At 37.0% G+C, this 19,983-nt stretch overlaps 2 protein-coding genes across 3 annotated transcripts in view; both read left to right on the top strand.

Moving 5' to 3' along the window:
- The window catches only part of LOC133521813 (cilia- and flagella-associated protein 52), a 355,058-nt gene that overhangs the window by 27,917 nt on the left and 307,158 nt on the right, over positions 1-19,983 (top strand). The gene's annotated exons all lie outside the window — the stretch shown is intronic.
- LOC133521806 (general transcriptional corepressor trfA-like) overlaps positions 6,994-19,983 on the top strand; it is a 33,022-nt gene continuing 20,032 nt past the window's right edge. The window contains exons 1-2 of one of the 2 annotated variants that reach the window (XM_061856875.1): positions 6,994-7,181; positions 10,997-11,146. In XM_061856875.1, coding sequence (XP_061712859.1) covers positions 11,008-11,146 — 139 coding nt within the window. In that variant the 5' untranslated portion in view covers positions 6,994-7,181; positions 10,997-11,007. Of the gene's footprint in view, positions 7,182-10,819; positions 11,147-19,983 lie in introns of those variants that run through there. The other variant, XM_061856874.1, reaches the window with a different exon arrangement.

Raw genomic sequence — 19,983 nt, 5'->3', positions numbered from 1 at the left:
CACCCGACCCAAGTAGGGCAATTGTTTTAAGGTGCTGCGGCACCGCCATGCCTGTGGAAAGTGTATGATCTCATTGATCCGCTGCACATTACTGACTTACTGACCATGTGACAACGCGGAGTCTCCATGACGTTACTGACAGACCTAAAACTAATGACCATACGTATTTTTATCTTGCTATATCGGACTGAACGTATTTAGTGACTGTGTAGTCATAAAACAGCTTTAAAGAGCAATAGAGTATTTAAGAGCAAGTTCGGCCTGGCCAGCCACATTAGGGCTCATGCTAGACAACGTCCATAATGTGTTTATTTGGGGTCGCCGTCATCGAAAACGATATATATATATAGTTTTAGGTAATGCGTGTTTTGGTATCGAGGGAAATACTCCTTAAAGATAGATCTTGATCGTCGAAGATTATTTTATTCGTGAAAGCTTAACTAGACTAGAGGCAACACTATTTTGCTCTGCGTGTGCGTGCGAGAGAATGACGCGGATAACCGTATCCTTGGTCCTTTTGAGGTAACATTACTATCTCCTGATAACGGTCTAACGGTACCGAAAGTTTCCCACGCAACTAAAACTACGCTTAATTACACACAATAAAATGGACAATACTTCTTTGACTCTGCCGAAATTCTGCGGAGGTGAACCCTAATAAACAAATATAATACAATAACGTTACGGAACTTAATGAGTGAACATTGAACAATAGTCGACCGTAATGGTTTCAGGTTATACAATAACATAGTGCAACCTTACGGGGTCCGGCTTACGAGAACTAACTGTTATTTTATTGCGTTGCTACAAAAATGAATCTACGTATTCTATTTTCTAGTTATAAAATTATTTCTATTTCTAATTATTAATAAGCTATTCTATATCTACATGCTAAACGATGTTGTAGAAATAGAATAGCTTATTAATAATTAGAAATAGAAATAATTTTATAACTAGAAAATATCTACATGCTAAACGATGTTGTAGTGGACGGACACGTCGGCTACATAGTCATAAAACTATTTCACCATCAGATGAAGGACGATGGCGCCGTGGTAACGGCGAGGCGGTAGTTAGCGAAGCAGATAGAGAGACTACGATCATCAACAGAAAGGTAAGGATTTAAACAATCACATAATCCATAAACCTAGGCACACATTGGTTTAGAATCGCGACGCCCTCTACTTACTAGTATGTTATCTCCGTCCTATTAATGCCATATAAAGTATTATGTGTCTACACACAAGTAAGGGGAGGTTGCGACAGTTGTTTCCATCTACAAATCTTAGGGCAGAATTGTATCCCAATAGATTCTTTTGGATTATAAGAACATGTTAAATTGATGTTAAACTGCTTTTAGGGGACCTGTTATGACCATATTTTTGTAAATATTGAATTTAAAATATCTTTTGGCACACGTCACGTGACCAAACTCGAAACGTCATGGAAGATTCTGATGACGTCACAACTCTCGGATTGACACTGTTGACAGTTCGTATCTTCTACGTGTGTATGTACTGTATGTAGTTATGTGTCAAACCGTAAACTGTGACGTCACACAATTTTCAAAGAGCGTTTTGGGCGCGAAAGCATCTGTCAAAATATTTTTTTATAAAAGTTGAATTTTAGGGCAACTTTTAGTTAATATAGAACGTAATACGAACATTTCAAAAAATTGGAAACAACCCTATTTGTCATCATTGTCATACGCAAGTCTCTTTCCAACATGCGAAGTTGAAACGAGACTTCATTTGAAATGATGGAATTTTGCAACCACATCCATATTTCACTTTGCTTTCCTTTGTCACTTTTGAACATAGATGATAGGATCCTATAGATGCGCGTGCGCCCGGGAGGGACAGAACAAACGCAATGCGATTAAATTTAAATCATGTTTTAACATTCCTCACAACGTACCAAAAACAACCTACGTAATTTGGTCGGATTATTTATTGCCAACCATAAACCATACTAAATTTACGGTTGGGAAACTGGGAATAGAACAAAAAGTGAGACTGTGACAAGGACAAACAATAATAGCGCTTTCTCTGCTACTCCTACTTAAAGATACATAAGACTATCTCGTCCGGTCATTTCCCCCCCACCGTGCATGCCTAATCCAGTTACTATGCTTTTGTTTGACACTTGGACTTGAGTGGTGCCAGATCGTCCTAAAAGGGACGGTTTTCCGTCCCTTTTAATGCCACACCGTCCCTTTCCCGCCCCTTCCAAGCTACCGTCCCTTTTGGGCATCAAATGCCTAGAATAATTATTAATTTCAAAGTGACGAATGACAATGTACTTTGCTACATGGTCGATAAATATCGTCCATCCACGGCGAATATCGAATGTGTAGCATTCGCTTATATATAGTTTTATAAAGCTTCATATCTTACTTTGTAGTAACCTATAGTGTTTGACAGGTGTACCATCATCAGAAATGTAACTTAAGTCTCCGCGTTTGTATCTAATCTACATCTCGCCTTAGTTTAATTTTAGTTTGTTTTGTTGTAGCCATTATCTGTGGTAACGTCGAGGATTGAAAACTTGAAAAGCGAGAGTCAAAGATAAACACTGTGATCAAGGTAAAGTTTAAAGTTTTCCAAAATTATTTTGTTTTAAAGCGTTCATTCAGTTGAAAGTATAGAAACTCTCCTACAACTATTTGATCGATCGGACAAAGAAACGGCAAATTTCGGTAACGGCTTTTGGTGAATCCTATTGTATTTGTGTAAGTATTCAATTAAATAATTGTCTATTTCTTCGTAATTATTTGGGTACAACTGCTATAATCAGAGGCGTAGCGAGGGGGGGGCTAGGGGGGCCATAGCCCCGGGCGGCACATGAGAGGGGGCGGCAAAATACGGTATATAAAAAACATAAAATTAAGAAATCCATATTTTCAAATCGTGCCACGAAACGAACCAATGCACCGCGGGAGCGCACGGCGGTCAATCGCTGCCGGAGTGCTTACACCGCCGAGCATACACGATTGTTCGCTGGGCTACAACCGCGAAAATCGAAGTTCGTCAATTGCGGGCATTTTTCTCTGTACTCTAATTACGTCTTAGTGAGAGTAAAAGAGAATGATACCCGCAATTTGCGAATTTCGGTTTTTGCGGTAGGCCCCCTGTATAACCGATAACCCTATATGACATCACACCAAATTGAACACGGTGCCCTCTGCGCGCAATCTGGGCGCCTTCGGCGCCATCATTCGCAAAAATAGTCGGGCGTAGCCCAATGAACGTGGTGCGATACGCGCGATTAAATGCCGGTGGCTTCGGTGCCCTCATATTAAAAGAGTCGGGCTTAGCCTGACGTATGTTGTCACGCTGCGGGCGATGGAATAACGGGCGCCTTTTGCGCTCTCATGTAAAAGCATTGGGCGCTTTGCGTGCGCTGCTGTGCTGAAGGGACCATGGCACAAAAATAATGTAAAATGATTTTACAGTACATATGGGGCTACTTTATAGCACTAGTGCGAGAAGTAGCATATTATGTTACTGTGTCGAACATTTAAAGGGCCATATGTACTGTAAAACGTTGTACGATACATGTGCGAATAGGTATTTCGCAACTCGTGTCGATTTAAAACACTCCCTTCGGTCGTGTTTTAATTTATCGCCACTCGTTTCGAATTTCCCTTTTTTCGCACTTGTATCGTAATGTACTATTAAATAATCGATTATGAAATTATAACCCCAAAATTAATTAAATAAAAAACTTTCAAATATAAAAGCAGACTACTGAAAATTGCGCTCTAAAACGTATGAAACAAGAAAACATTCTCATCTGAAATAATAATTTACCTTAAAATTTATCAGTAAATAATAAAAAAAACTTTTCACCTCTCTTGATTGATTGTTCAAAAACGAAGGAGAAAGTTGAATTTTATCCACATGCATGTGAGGCAACTAATCAGATGCAAATTGTAAGTTGTTACCTAGTGTTGTTTACTTTTAAATTATCATTTCCAATGATAAATGTATTATTACGTTCATTTGAATTTGATTTGGTTTGATTTTATTGGTATTTAATTTCATAGTTAGTATTTTCCTCGCTTTGGTGTGGTGAAAAATGTTGTGTTTACTCGGAGGCAAAGTCTGTTTAACCCTGAAACCCTCGCAACGGTCACGATTCCACCGCTCGAACTTCAATTTTTGAATCTTTCGCTTATCAATATTAGTACGAGTGGTTAACAACAACGTAAAGCAAATAACAATTACATTCGCTGTAATGTTTTTTTTTACCAAGATGTAAAAATAAATAACGTGTCGTGTGCAAATACACACACATTTTTGTCGAATTTGATCAAAACGTATGACGTCAGCAATACGTGGTTAAAGTCTGTCGGGTTACTCGTTCCCACAGTGTATTCAAAAATTAGTAAATTATGTTAAATTGTATTTCTTTATTTAAAAGATGTAAATATGCAATATTTTCTCCGTGATTACTTCAGATGAGATTTTTTTCTTTTTTCATGCTTTTATGAGCCAGATTTTCAGTAGTCGAGTTTTGGTTTTTGAACATATTTTTGTATTTTACCACTTTTACCCAACTTTGTCTAGTCAGGTCATATGTTATGTCACAAAGGTTTTGACTGATAATATGTAATACAAAGTTTTTGATAATAAAAGTTAGCCATGATTTGAAAGCTTGTTTTATATGATCAAAACGTATTATAATTGTTTTAAAATTTAGATCGCGACTTTATTTACTACTTGTTTACTTTGGGATTGTCGTTAGACGCGAATACGCGGCTGGATTGTGAAAAAATATACTTCACAAAAGGGACTAAAAATCAGTGTCACATAAATAAAATAGGTACAATTGTTTATTTATATGAACCTACTTTATTATAACGCTATTTTATCACCAGCATTTAGTTCTTCGACAAGTTTATACTTCAGCTAATACCTTCATACTTAGGGTACTTTTCAGTAACATGCTTATTTTTGACTACCATTCAACGAGTAGGTTTGGTAAAACATGTATAGTTGCAATTTTGCCAGTCCAATACACATGATTTAAGTATCTAAGGAAAGATTAAAGACCCAACATTTGTTTTATGTACGATTCAACCATGTAAAACAGAAAAAATTATAAATAGGGATCAAAATCACCTTAAAGAGGCCGCGTATTTTTTTCATGATTTTTTATACATTTGCGCTTACTTGTAAAGCATGCTGTGTACACTTGTTATGAATCTCGTGCTAATTTTTAAGCCATCATATGCAATTGTATGTTTTTCATGATATTGTACGATATCTGTTTAGTGTACCTAATAAAGTAAAATAATAAATTTAAACCATTTCCTTCGAAAACTAAATAGAATAAACTGTAAAAACTGTACCTATAACTTTTTTATCAGTAAAAATCTTTGTGACTGAACTTACGACTTGTCTAAGTGATGTTGGTCGTAAATTGGGGCGGAAAATTTCTGATCGGCCCCGGGCGGCAAACATATACTCTACGCCGCTGGCTATAATTTCATTATATAGTTTACATAGGGAATATAAACTTTTGAGAGATGATAATCTCTGACATTATCTCAGAGGAACATATCTAGAATATTTTGCGAGAGAAAACAAAGTTAACTAATAGTATCTGAATTGTAAAATGAATAAGTAAATGTGCTAGTTTTTATTTTTTTCTCAGATTTCAATTGATATGAAGATTGGTAGGTTTAGGCTTCCCATTCTGATCAGAATAAACACGAAATCTCAATTAAGGACAAAAAATATGTATGTATTTTACCTTTATTTACAGAAATTCTATACGTTTTCGTAACTCGCTAGAATATTTTTGAGGACACGGTGGCGCTCGAGTTGTACAGATAACGGAACTACATACAAGGTGTCGTGAGCCTTGCGAGACATTTTAACTAAGCATTCCTGGTAATATTTAGAAACTAAAATATCATATAAAATTTTCTGGATTAGGCTTTAGGATTAGGATTTAGTTTCAGAGATAATTAAATGTTTTTCGAAATCATTCTTTCACCATAAGTCGGTACAAAACCAATTTTGATTGCGGTATTGCCAATTTGAGGTCTAGTCTGGACATACCTATTGATTGACATCCAAAAATTAAAAAAATGTATTTGAGTGGCTACCCCCAAATAAAAAAAAACTTTTTAGTTAATTTTAGGTTATGTGTTTATCAATAAAAATTACGTTTTGTGTATCAGGAGTGTTAAAAAAAGGAAAAAAACAAAACCTTTTTTTTTTGTCGAATTTCACAAAAAGTCATATAACATTTTTTGCTTCTGTTGCCATCAGGAATGCACCGTTAAAATCTCTCGCAATGCTCACGGGCACCTTGTATATCCAAAAACTTAAATCAACATCTAAGAAAAATCAGAAAAAAAACGAAAACAACATTAAATATTTAATGCCATATTTAATGTTGTTTTCGTTTTTTATGAAAATGTATGAAGAAATAGATAGGTAATATGAAATAGTTTGTTTTGCTCTGCCCATAAATCTAGTATTAAGTATGGATTGGGCATGAGTGGTGGGAAGAACTGACAGAACGGGATAGTCTTATGTATCTTTCAGTAGGAGTAGCAAAAAAGTGATATTATTGTTTGTCCTTGTCACAGTCTCACTTTTTTTTTTAATTCCTCACCTTAAATTGAGCAAGATGATTGTTCGGATTATTTGTTGCCCACCATATCCGAACAATCGTCTTGCTGTGTTGCGTATGTTCTGTCCCTCACGGACGCACGCGTATAGCACATCTATAGGATCCTACCATCTATGCATCATAACTATAATGAGTATCACATATTAACACATACATATTCAGTAATACACATTTGTTTTAAACATATATTGAGATACACTAACTATGATAAAATATTCAAAGTTCATTTTCGTTCAAAACCGTCCCTTTTCAGATTACACACCGTCCGAAATTGGAGATATGCGCTGGCAACATTGCTTGACATCACGTCACAGTCAAGTCAAGTCAGCACTTCAGCAGCATTTGCAAGTTGTATTGCAATTTGCAAGGTGTCACAGTCGCGTCATAGTTCTGTTGAACCTTTCGTTTCCTTTTGCTCTTCAATTATTGTATTTTTTTTTTAAATCACGTGTTAACACAACATTCTAGTCATATAAGTATTACCGAATGTGTTCAAGCGTTTTACATCTTAAGTGAATTTCATCTGTAAAGTGAGTACCCAGTTATAGCCTTCGTCCCTTTCTCCTTATAAGGTGTCATAGAATCTTGTGTGTTTAAACAATAACTCTGCCAAAGCAGTATTAAACGTGTGTTTAAAAGTGATTTCATAAGCATAGGCCTGCAATTTGAACTTTTTCTTCACAAAAACTTTTCATTCTTGTCACAACTTGTTGCAATATGGCTATACAATGATAAAACTATTAACAATCAATTTTATTTTATACAAACGGGTTAAATAATATATGTTTACGCAGTCTCTCTTCTGTGCGTTACTCTGTAAATATTTGTATAGTAAATAGCAGAATTTTGCAACATACTTTTACTGTAAGCATCTACTTCATATGAATAAGATATCCTCGCTATCTGTATATCGGGTGAGGATTCTTCCCATTGGTGTACATATGTATTTTCAAATTTTCAACTGTGCTTCTTTTACGTATTTGTGCTGGCTTGCTTGCTAGAACTATAACTATATCACCTGGATTGCTCCGATGTTTGAATGAGACAATGCTATACGTGTATTATAGTGACATCCCACTTCCATATCAGTGCAACATGCAGTTTGCATCCAGTGTGATAATGTCCATACTGGGGGTACCCACAGATCTTCACGTCTACCCACAGTTGTCATTGTGTTTTTGTTATGGACAATTTCAATTCCTTTATTTAAAATTCTTTTTGTTGTCTTGTTTTGGTCAGAGTTCTCACACTTAATATTTCTGCATTTTATGGAATAAAGAAAGACGAGTGCTATTCCATGTCTAGCTGTAGATTCAATTTAACATGAGAAAAATTAAAAATCAAATTTCAAAAAGCTACCCTCTGTCACACAGAGACAACAAACAAGACGAAAAGAATATTGACTCATTGAGCAGTTATTAAACAACTGCTATGTACAGTAGCCTAGTTTTAACCCCATTTTAGGGGTTATTAGTTATAATTAATGTTATTTGTTATAACTTAAAATATTATTATTCCAACCAGGTAATTATCATCTAAGTAAGATAAGTATTGTATTGTGAAAAACATGTTTTGCTACACCCTTTCCAGGGTCCTTTATGTACCTATGTATCATACTGGTATGCAATTAAGGATCTCTCTCTATCTCTATTATTCTTAGGGGTTGGATTTAAAAAATGTTGTCTTAGTTAAACTACAACGTTTAAAAATCATAAATAAATTTTTCAATTTGAGGAACATTGAAAAATAATCATAACTTCAGGCAAGACTAAACTTACAACCTGTTGGCACTCTGGCCCAGTTATTCTGAACCAACTCCGCTACTGATACTTAGGATACTTACCTAGCATGGGAATTTCGCCAATCCTTCTGTTTGTATACACACCTTGGGGTGGGAATAGGGACATCCTAGTGTAAGAATTATTATTATTCTCATTTTATTTAATACACCTTGGGTTGCCATCTCTAAAATTTGGAAACCAGGACTAGACGCGTGAAAACCCCGTATTTTAGTGTCCAGAACCCGGACATGTCAACAGGTTTTTTTAAACAGGTTGTGCATGTGTTATGGGCGGCCTAAAGCTTTAAAGTTTTAAACCCGGACTACAAATGAAGTCCTCCCCGGACGCCCTCTAAACTAGGACAAATCCGGGGAAACCCGGATGGATGGCAACCCTAGATACACCAGCAGTTCTTGGAGCTGATGCATGTACATCACAGCACTTGTTTATTTTGCACTTAATCTCTTTTTGAAAGTATTCACCGATGCTGCACTAACAACAGTTTCACCAGAAGTTCTACACATTTACTACACGATTTGGCAAGAAGTGTTTCCTAGGGTTGATTGAGCAGGAGATTGATTAGTATTTTAGAGTGTGAGGAGTTAGTCTCTCAACCTTACATTTTAGCTTGATATGTATAAGTATTTAATATAAGGAACATTGTAGTGTCCAGACAAGATTTTGTATGTCTCAATAAGATCGCTTTGCTTCCTTCTGTTCTCCCAATGTTGTAACTGTTGTAAGACCATCCTGAAGCCGTTCTTCATATGGCTTGTCAACAATGAAACAACCATTTTAAGTGCTCTTCGCTGTAAATTTTCAGCACTGAGATGTCCTTTTTAAAGAAGGGGGACCATATCTGAAAAGCATACTTAGGTGAAGGACAGAAGTATGACTTGTATATTCTAATAAATAGATCCTTAGTAATTACATGAGCGAAGCGAAGGTAAGGAATGGCAAAGCGTAGCAAAAGACAGAAACAAATGGAAACAGCTGGAGGAGGCTTTTACCCAGAAAAATAAAATATATATTTATAAATATATATATCAAACGATAAAATTCTCTGGAATATTAAAGCTCTAATAATAATAATAAAATTACATGAAATGCTTTCGGATCATATACAGCATAGAATTTGCTCTCTTGGTAATTTTGGTGATGTGCATGTCCCATTGTAAGTTATGTGAAATAGTGATGCCCAGGTCTCTTTGACTAGCTACTGCCTGTAGTGCAACAAAGTCGAATGTGGTAATTTAGTTTAGGGTTTGTTTTCCCTATGTGTAGAACTGTGCACTTGTCAGCATTTAGTGATATGAGCCAGTCTTTAATCCACTGAACGCGATCTAAATCATTTTGGATAAATATTATGAGTTACCAATGGATTACCTATAACTTTGGTATCCTCAGCAAATATTGACAGTCTTTCCGAGTCGGAAAGGATTTGAGTGTCGGAAATTCTGACACTCAATTCCGTTCTAAATATGCCAAACAAGATTGATCTAAGCACTGAACCCTGAGGAACACCACTATAGACGTTCGTGTTCATTCGATAGTTTCCCCCACCCTTACTTTATATCCTGTGGGTTAGAAAGTCCGATATCCATTCAAGGAGCTGACTACGAATTCCAAAATGCTCCAATTTATCAATAAGCCTTCAAATAGGTACGCGATCAAATGCCTTTTCGTAATCTAAGTATATGACGTCTGTGGGCTGACGATTGTTCCAGTCCCGTATCCACTTATCAAGACATACAAGAAGATTCGTCACGATCCTTTCAGTATGAAGCCATGCTACTCATCGATAATTACATTCTTCTCACTTATGAAATTTCGCAATTCTGTAACTATATTTTTTTTCCATAGTTTTGCAGACCATATTTGTGAGGCTGATTGGCCGATAGTTAGTAGCAAGAAACTTATTACCTTTCTTGTATATGGGAGTGTCATAGGCTTCATTCCAGTCTCGAGGCTCGGTTCTTCTCGGTTCTTGAGGAATTAATTATAAAAGTCAGCTTTTGAACCAGCACGCTACTGCACTGTTAAAGAAAATCCGAGGGTAGAGTATCCGGGCCGGTAATGTTTAATCATAGCAACACTAGGGTTATATAGATACAAGTTTCAATTTTCAAGGTCCTGGCCTACTACCTCGAACACCGAAGTTTGGAAATTGCGGGCTGTTTTTTCTGCTACTCCAATAAAGGCGTACCTAATTAGAGTATTTGATAGAATCGAGCGTGTGACGGCCGACAACGGACGGTATGTGTTTGTTTCCGTTGCCGGACGTCAGACCGTCAACCTGCGGATGCCTCGCAGAGAGGCGAAATACACGTCGGGTTTTGTATTTTTGGTGGTGGTATGTTATATTTATTTGCCTATTTATTTTTGTGGTGGATGGGAAAATTAATAAGTATAATGGGTTAGCACTAATTATTTCGCGGATTAGCAAAGTAATATTTTTGTTTTAAGTAAGGCCCTCTGTCTTCAATGGTGTAAACTGTATTTAGTCTGTTTGTCTATACTATATAGTGTAGTATTTTATCTATTTTGTATACTTATGTCAACAGAAAGTACCAAAATGAGCGGCTGGCGGACAAAAGCAGACCTGCTGAAGGACCTCAACGAAGTGAACGGGCGCCGGACGGGGATTGAGCACCTGGACCAGCATGTGGTGTCCGGGGAGCGGCCTCCGCCTATCTGCCATGAAATACCCGATGGTAAGTACAGAATGTTCTAGAAGTAGCAGTGCGAAGTGCGATAATCACTCGATATACTGATATAGCCGCATCCTTATCTAATCGCACCAAAATCATGGTACTTATGCTTCTAAATTTGACTTGGCACCGACTTCAAACATATCAATTGGTAACGCATTACTTAAAAAGGTTTTTTTTATTTTATTCTCTTTGAAGTCGGTTTACTTTTTTTGTAAAAAGTTTTTATTTTTCCATTTTTAGTTACAAGGCATTGTTAAGAGCTTATGATTGCCGCGTGAGGCATGAATGAAAAACAGTCATGTTTATGTTTAACACTAAATTTTATTTATTTAGGATTTTACTCGAGACCGAAATTGTTCCTGCCACTACTCTAAATCTATCCTCTGCTCCGCCAAAATTTTTTTTGTTGATGTAGATTTCTCTATCGAATAGTAACCAATGCCAGGTAACTGATACCACGTCGATTATATTCCTGCTACACTAGATATTTGGAAAGACGTCTACATTTTCATTGTTTCATGGGAATTGCAAAGAAATTGCTTTTCAGTAATCGTTTAATGTAACACGTATCAAGTTTTTGACAGCATTTTGGCGCCGAATTATTTGGGGAGTTCACTTTAAAAAAATCTGACCTATGTTGAGTTGAGACAGCTCGCCTTGTCTAATATTATAGTTATTTTCATAGTGTAATGTCATATGGTATTCTGGTTTGGGGCAAAGCAGCTGACATACAGACTATATTTGTCTTACAAAAGAGAGCCATTCGTTCTATATATAACTTAAGAGCACGTGAATCATTAAGAGAACTTTTCAAAGAAATTAAAATTTTAACTGTAGGTAGCTTCCCAATACATCTATAATTTTATTTATGTTATGGTTTATGGTATTATTTATGTTGTCAAGAATCTAGACTCCTTCACTAAGAATTCTGATGTCTATAACTATAACACTAGAAATAAAAATAAGCTTTCTATCAGAAAGTTTCGTGTCCGCAAAATACAAAAGTCATTCGTTGGGCAATGCATTAATTTTTATAACAAGTTACCTGACGATGCTTTAAGATTACCCTTGCCAGCTCTTCAGAATTTCTTAAAAAAGTCATTGATGTTGAAGGTTTATTACAGAGTCAAGGACTACTTGACAGACAAACATGCATGGTCCAAACCAGAAACTAAAAACAAGTAGCAATTAAAATCATTGTATTAAGTGTATATGTAAAATCATTGTACAGGTGACACAGCTCAGGTAAGAAAGCACAGCAAATATTTTTTTGTAGGTATAGCAATCTGTCAGACTTATATAATGTATATTCTCATTTCTTTATTAATTTTATTGAAATTTCCTTTTGTAATAATTCGATATGTTTTCTGAAAGAGCTACGTATTTGTATGATTTTATATGACATGTGTATTAGGGAATGCAAACCGGTTTTAACCGAAACCGAAAAAACCGGTTAAAACCGGTTTTTTGACGGAAACCCAAAACCGGGTTTTTAGAATTTAAAAAAACCGGTTTCGGTTTTATTCGGTTTTTTTATTTACCTAAGTTGCATGTTTAATGAGTGCAAAAAAAAAAATACCATTATCGAATACGTGACCGAGTATAAATACTTGGGACAAGTCATCTCTTTTAGTGGTCACTATATAAATGAAGTGGAACGTAGAATTCAGAAAGCTTGGAACTCATATTGGTCACACAAACATATTTTTAAATCCAAACTAGAAATCACACTAAAGAAAACAGCTATCGACACTGTAGTGACACCGACCCTTCTTTACGGATGCCAAACTTGGGCAATAAACAAAGAAATTATTGACAAAATACAGAAATTTCAAAGAGCCATAGAACGAAGCCTACTCGGTATAAAATTAAAAGACAGAGTAAGAAACACTGACATTCGTAAGAGGACAAATATAATGGATGCAGCGGAAATGGCATGCCGCCTTAAGTGGCGATGGGCCGGACACACAGCGAGAGCAAAAGACGACCGATGGAGCAAAAGGGTTCTGCACTGGTACCCACCAGATGGCGGGCGAGGGCAAGGTCATCCGCTCCGCCGCTGGCGAGACGACATAACCGAGCAGGCAGGAATAGCCTGGGCCAGTCTGGCCGCCGACAGAAAGCTATGGTGTAACATGGAGGAGGCCTACGTCCAAAAATGGACAAACCCACATAATGAAACTTAGTTTTAATTTCTTTTTTTGTATTGTAAATAAATAAAAAAATGTGTTAACTGTATAATATATTTGTAACATTTATAGTTGGGTAATAAAAGGCTTTTATTATTATTATTTATTATTATTAAGTTGCATGTTTTATTCACCATAAGGGTATAAATCGGTACTAAACCGGTTGCATTGACATCAAATCAAATAATGTGGTGTTGTGTTAGTTTGATCATTTGTAACGCTAAATGAATTTTTACGGTACAAAATACAAAAATACGAAAGATTTAAATAATATAAAGTACTGGCAGTGGCAGGACTTCCGTCCTGGTGTACGAATTGTATAGTAGTACTTTTTAATAAAAATGGGTATAAAAGGTCTTACTTATAATTTTATTATGCGATGCGCTGTAGAAAAATTCCTCGTAATCAATTATATCAATGGCAGCTTTAGTCTTTTGTTGGTTCGGTGATAACGACTTACCGACAACCTTTTTTGTCTCTTTCGCACTAATAGGAAAGGTTAGTTCAAACCCTAAAGAATGGAATTACTTGACTACCTGTGTTTGCCCAGTTTAAGCTAACACCATCAGTTTCTAATATACTAGAAGACAGCGAAAAACTTAGAGCAAGATTTCGAATTGGGCCATTTGATTTAAGACAAATAACATTAAATTATAAATTGATATTGTCATATATTTAAGAAAAAATGACCTATCCCATCGGTGTCTAACCAACAAACCAAAAAAATAATTAATGAAATTGGTTTGTTCCTATTTCTAGTTACAAATAACATTAAGTCATTTGACAATTCCCATACAATACAATAAAATAGTCAGATATTCTGTCTTTAATTTCGTGATAAAATCGTGTATATACTATTATTATTATTGTAGTTTGTGGGCCTTTGATTGCCACGTCGACAGCGCTTTAAAATTCATTACTAATGCCCGTTGAATCCAGAAAATTCCAGATTCTTTGGGCCGTAATGTTCTGTACCTCATAGGGTTGCAATACGTGCCGCCCTAAGTGGGTACTTCTTTTTGACATTAGTGGTCCACAGGAGCAGAGAATGTGCATTGCAGTCTCCTCTGACTCATGGCAGAACCTGCATGTCGCGTCTTATTTCTTTCCAATTTGAAATATGTGTTTGTTCAATTTACAGTGTCCAGTCAAAATTCTGGTCACCGCGCAGGCTTTGTGTCTTTTGAGCCCTAGAAGCTCCCTAGCAGTTTTGCTGTTGAACCCTTTGATTAGAGCTTTCGAGTGTTCTTGTCCTTTTACGAACTTCCACCAATCGTTTGCCCTTATTTTTTCTAAATAGCTGAGCAGAGAATATGCATCCCGTTTTGTGATTCCACAGAACGGTTCTGGGCCGACCAGGGGTGTATCTGCGCCCTTTCTAGCAAGTTCGTCCGCTTCTTCGTTTCCGTTAATGTCGGAGTGCCCTGGTACCCATCTAAGTATGACTTTGTTGGAGTTTGCCAGTGCATTGAGGTTTGTTTTACAGTTCTGGACTAGTTTTGAGTTTGACTCAAGGGATTCTAGTGCCAGCAGAGCGGCCTGGCTGTCTGAGTTGATGTAGATATGTTGGTGTCGTAGGTTTTTATCCAGGTTAATCTCCGCACATTTGTTGATGGCGTAGACTCCAGCCTGGAAAATTGAGGCCTGTGTGCCCATGCTGACGCTGGCTCTGAGCTTAGGTCTTTCACCGTAGATCCCACATCCTACATCAATGCCTTTCTTGGAACCATCCGTGTACCAAATATGGCTTCCCTCTTCGACGTACATTTGGTCGTTGGTCCATTTGTCTCTAGGAGGTATTTCTACTGTGTACAGTTTAGTAAAATGACATTCAGTGTGCGTGTCATCGGTGGGCATGCTAAGGGTTTTATTTGCAAAAACCCAGGCCTTTAGTTTGGTTAATGCTTGAGAGCGCCATTTATATACTATATGCCGTGTATATACTATACTAGCATTAGTTTTTACACGTGAAGCAATCTTTTCTTTATTCCATGGCAATGAATTTAAGAATTGTTGATTCTAAAAACCGAAACCGGTTGTAACACTTTGGGGTATCCACCCAGTGTTATAAACAGCTGAGTAGCATATTGTATAGGTACTTTATAGGTTAGAAAATGGTATGTTTGTTTTGGTAAGATTTGGTAGTTGAAATGTCTTCGACACGGATGTCATAGTGGGTCAGTCAAGAACTGAGACCTGTAGTGATATTTTCAACTTTACCTATACGCTTTTAGCTATATTGAGTGGACAAAACTTACCGGAGCGGTAGGTCAGTATGTGCGTTCACTCCGTTGCATTTTGCGCATCCATGTCGTGTTCCTGCGTTGTGCTAGGACACAGGCACTTTGTTTGCGTTGGGGTATATACATTTCACAATTGAAATACATTTTAAAACATAGAAATACCACGTATTAACAGTATGATTTCGATAAAACCGAGCAGTTGTTTATTTCAGCGGTAGACACTGACGGCTGTCAATGTCATTTGGTTTTTTTTTGTCCATGGTTCCGTAACAGACGGTCGGTCACACTTGTTGTACGACAATAAACATATACTTGTGGTTCTTTTATCTTTTTATAATTTCCAATTATTAATATAGTCCGTATTATTTGCTTCCTAAAATGAGTAACTCTTTTTATTGTTGATATTTCGAATTATTCCGAGAGTCAAACCGGTCAGTTGTGGTATCCATTGAATGAGAAGGTTTTCATTCATCAGTTTGTCTGTGGTTTCTCGGATTGGAATTTTGATAAAATCATTGTTCGATCGATCTTCAAGATGTGAAGTATATTAGAAAATCTTTCGGCAATCAATCTTAGGGCTCGTCCCAAAATGTGCATAATTTAGCGTCTTAGAGCCTACCTAAAATGGCGGCTGCTAATCTTTTTCCTTCAATTTAACATAACTTGCAAAACCTAATGTAACGTCAACCACCTCTTCGTCTTGCCACGCGGTCTGCAGGCGCCGTCGTTGGTATAGGAAATAATGGACCCGGCATAAACCCAGGGTTTTTTCCTGGACCCTGGTTTTTCTGGACCCTGGTTCTCTAAGGCTGTGCCATCCGGTGGCAGCGTTCTTCTTGGCAGTGTCCGTGAAGTTAAGACTTTTATGAGATACCTTTAGTTAAATATGGACCCTTTACGCTGAACAGGTAACCTGTAATCCCTGTGAGCAATTGCTTACTGCTAAACATCCCCGGAGGTTGGGGCATAACTTTTACTTTAGACAGTGTTATGTTAGGAAGACAAATTTTGATATTGTTGTCCGTAGACACAGAGATGTCTATGATGTATTTAGTGTAAATTTCAAGAAATAGTGGTGTCACTAAGAAGTATTTAGTATTACTTATTTACTAATAAATAACTCGTGTTGACCGTAGCGGGTCATATATATTTAAGGAATAAACTGTGTATTAAATAAATTTGGGATTTTCATTTGGATATGTCATGCGCTTGATGAGGATAGTATCCTGGCGTCCTACCTTAAATTTTTGGATACCTATTCTCACTCCATAGTGGCCTGAACCGCGACCCTATCTATGATTGTAGTTAGCCGAAGGTATTTGTGAACTTTTCAGTAGTGAAGTTTGGTGAGTTCTGGATCACTCCATAGAAACACGTTTCCTTCTATGGAAACGGTCTTTAACAATAATAGAATCAGATCTTCTCCATATCCAGAGCTCATCCACAACTATTACAGTGGCGCCCAACGTGGGGCCTATGGAGTATGACATGTCCAAGTGAAACATTTTTGCATTATTTTAGTATTAAGGTTATTTTATGTAAAAGGGATTGCAAGTTATTGTTTTAAATTGTTGCTTGAGTTGGAGGTTAAACTTATAAATTTAACCAACTTATAAATAAAACTATACTACGCTAAATAATTAGCCTTACATAAGAGAAATTTTCTCACTATTTTAAAATACTTTAAAAGGGTTAAAATCTAATAAAGTTTTAACTTACTTTAAAATATTACAATTCAAAACCTGACACTGACTTACTTCTGATATTAAATATCAATCTTAAAAAATGGATTTCCTAAATGCGGGATGTAAAATCATACATTTACATAAAGACGAAATGGCACATGAACTGGCGATTCGCAGACTTCCGGTTAATCCTGTATCGCGTCGGTCCAGCTTATGTCATGCGTTAAAACAGACTGCAGATTTAGCTAAAAAGGGTAGTTTGAAGTGCCAGGACTTGTTAATAAGTAACGAAGTTGCCGAATTGGAGCTCTGCCAACGTAAGGTAGAGGAAATAGATTTGGAAGCGAAAGGAGACTTGACGGCGTCGGCGATTGATAGACTATCCTCGCGATGCAAATATCTTTTGTGTCGTGTTTCACGGTTACCTCAGGAGACCGAAGCGGTACTTCTGTTGAAAACATTAATTACTTCTTTATTAGATCGGTTGAATGAGCAAGGCTCTTCTGCGTCGTCTGGGTCAGATGATGATTTTCAATCTCCTAACGAATCTCGTATTGTTAGGGAAATTATTTATAAAACGGACAAGACTTTCAACATAAATTCCTTGAATTTGAAATTCAAAGGTGACACCTGCGTTCGTACGTTTCTGTCTCGCCTCGAGGAGTTGCGAAATGCCAGAGGAATCTCAGAGAGTCGTATATATAGGGGATTTCCTGAAGTTCTTGAGGGTCCGGCGTTGTCGTGGTTCCGGTCGCAACGTACGAAACTTACTACATATAAGGAGGTCACCGCGGCTCTACAAGAGGAATTTGACATACCTGATTTGGATCACCAATTGTTGCAGGAAATACGGGCTAGGACTCAAGCCAAGTCCGAAACAATTGTCTTTTTCGTATCAACCGTGTTAGGGATGTATGAGCGTCTGACGAAGGAGGTTCCTGAGCAAGAGAAGCTGGATACTATGATGCGGAATATTCGCCCAGAGTATTCCAAGGATTTAGCCTTACACGACATAGAATCGATAGAGCAATTGAAGTCTTTGTGTAAGCGCATTGAATTGGCGCAAGTCAAGGCGAAGCAGTTTCGCGAACCGATTCTCTCAAACAAGACTAATGATTCTTCCTCTGACAATCCGTCGAAGAATGTAGAACCTCGTAATAAGTCGTTTCAGTCTCGTTTCCCTAATTCTTCCAGAAACTTTGTTGCTTCTGTGGCACAAAGCTCTTCTCACACGAAATGTTTTCGATGTGGTAGGTCCAATCATAACACTAAAGAGTGTAAGAGCTCTCGAGAGATCGTTTGCTTTAAATGCGGAGAAAAAGGGGTGAAAACTCCAGAATGTGTTAAATGTAACTCCAAGACAAAAAACTAAATAGGGTCTTTTCTGCTAATAACAATTCTAGATCTTCTGCTCCCTGTCGTGCAGAAAAGACAATCTTCTTTAATCCTCCGAAGGGAGATGACAGGGTATATGCTCTCTTAAATATACTTAACTTGAATTTCAAGGCGTTATTAGATTGTGGAGCCAGTGTTAGTTTCCTGGGCCACAACAGCCATTTAGTATTCGCCACCGGTGGGATACCTATTCAAAAACATACTAAACCGGTTATGGTGAGTGTAGCTGACGATCATCGAATCGTAGCCACTGAATATATGATTATACCAGTAAATTATAAAGGTCAAGTTAAACTTATACATTTTAATATTCAACCGGAGATTGCTACTCCAATGGTACTTGGTTTAAACTTTTGGAGAGCCTATGGATTAGCTCCTGGCCTCATTACTGATATAGAAAAGACTGATTCTCATTATATTGCTAGTCTTGACGTTTTACCGTCAGAGACAGGACTTACTACATATGATTCTTTATCTTCGGAACAAAAATCTCAACTTGAGACTACTAAATCTCTTTATGATCAAATTGATACGGATAAGGTTGGTCTGGGAAAGACTCACTTAATTGAACATGTTATAAATACTGGGGATACTCCTCCGATAAAACAAAAATATTATAGACTTAGTCCTTTTAAACAAGCTGCTTTAGCGAAAGAAGTTGATCGTATGCTGAGGGAAGGAATTGTCGAACCTTCGCATTCTCCATGGAATTCTCCTGTCGTTATGGTGGAAAAACCTAACGGAGATTTAAGACTTTGTTTAGATAGTAGAAAAGTAAATGCAGTTTCAAAATCTGATGCGTATCCCGTACCACACGTTCAATATATACTGGACAACTTACGCGATGCGAAATTCCTTACATCTCTTGATTTAAGTGCGGCATATCATCAGATCCCTCTTAGTGAAGACTCCAAGGAGAAAACTAGTTTTACTGTACCAGGGAAGGGATTATTCCATTATAAGAGAATGTGTTTTGGTTTAGTAGGTGCCTCTGCTACTATGCAACGTCTCATGGACAATCTCTTTACTTCTCATTTTGATCACAAGGTTTTCTGTTATATTGATGACATAATTATTTGTACTTCTGATTTTGATGAACATATAAGGTTGCTCAATGCCGTTTTTGAAAAACTAAAATCGGCAAACTTAACTATTAATATGAAAAAATCATCCTTCTGTAGGAGTGAACTTAAATATCTTGGGTATTTAGTTGATCGATACGGTCTGCGAACCGATCCGTCTAAAATTGATGTAATTTTAAATTTTCCTACTCCCAAAGATGCTAAGGATATTAAACGTTTTCTGGGAATGTGCGGTTGGTACCG

This window comes from Cydia pomonella, chromosome 10 (genome assembly GCF_033807575.1).
Source record: "Cydia pomonella isolate Wapato2018A chromosome 10, ilCydPomo1, whole genome shotgun sequence".
Taxonomy (NCBI): Eukaryota; Metazoa; Arthropoda; class Insecta; order Lepidoptera; family Tortricidae; genus Cydia; species Cydia pomonella.
Note: the sequence above shows the minus strand (reverse complement) of the source record. Positions and strands in the feature narration are given on the sequence as shown.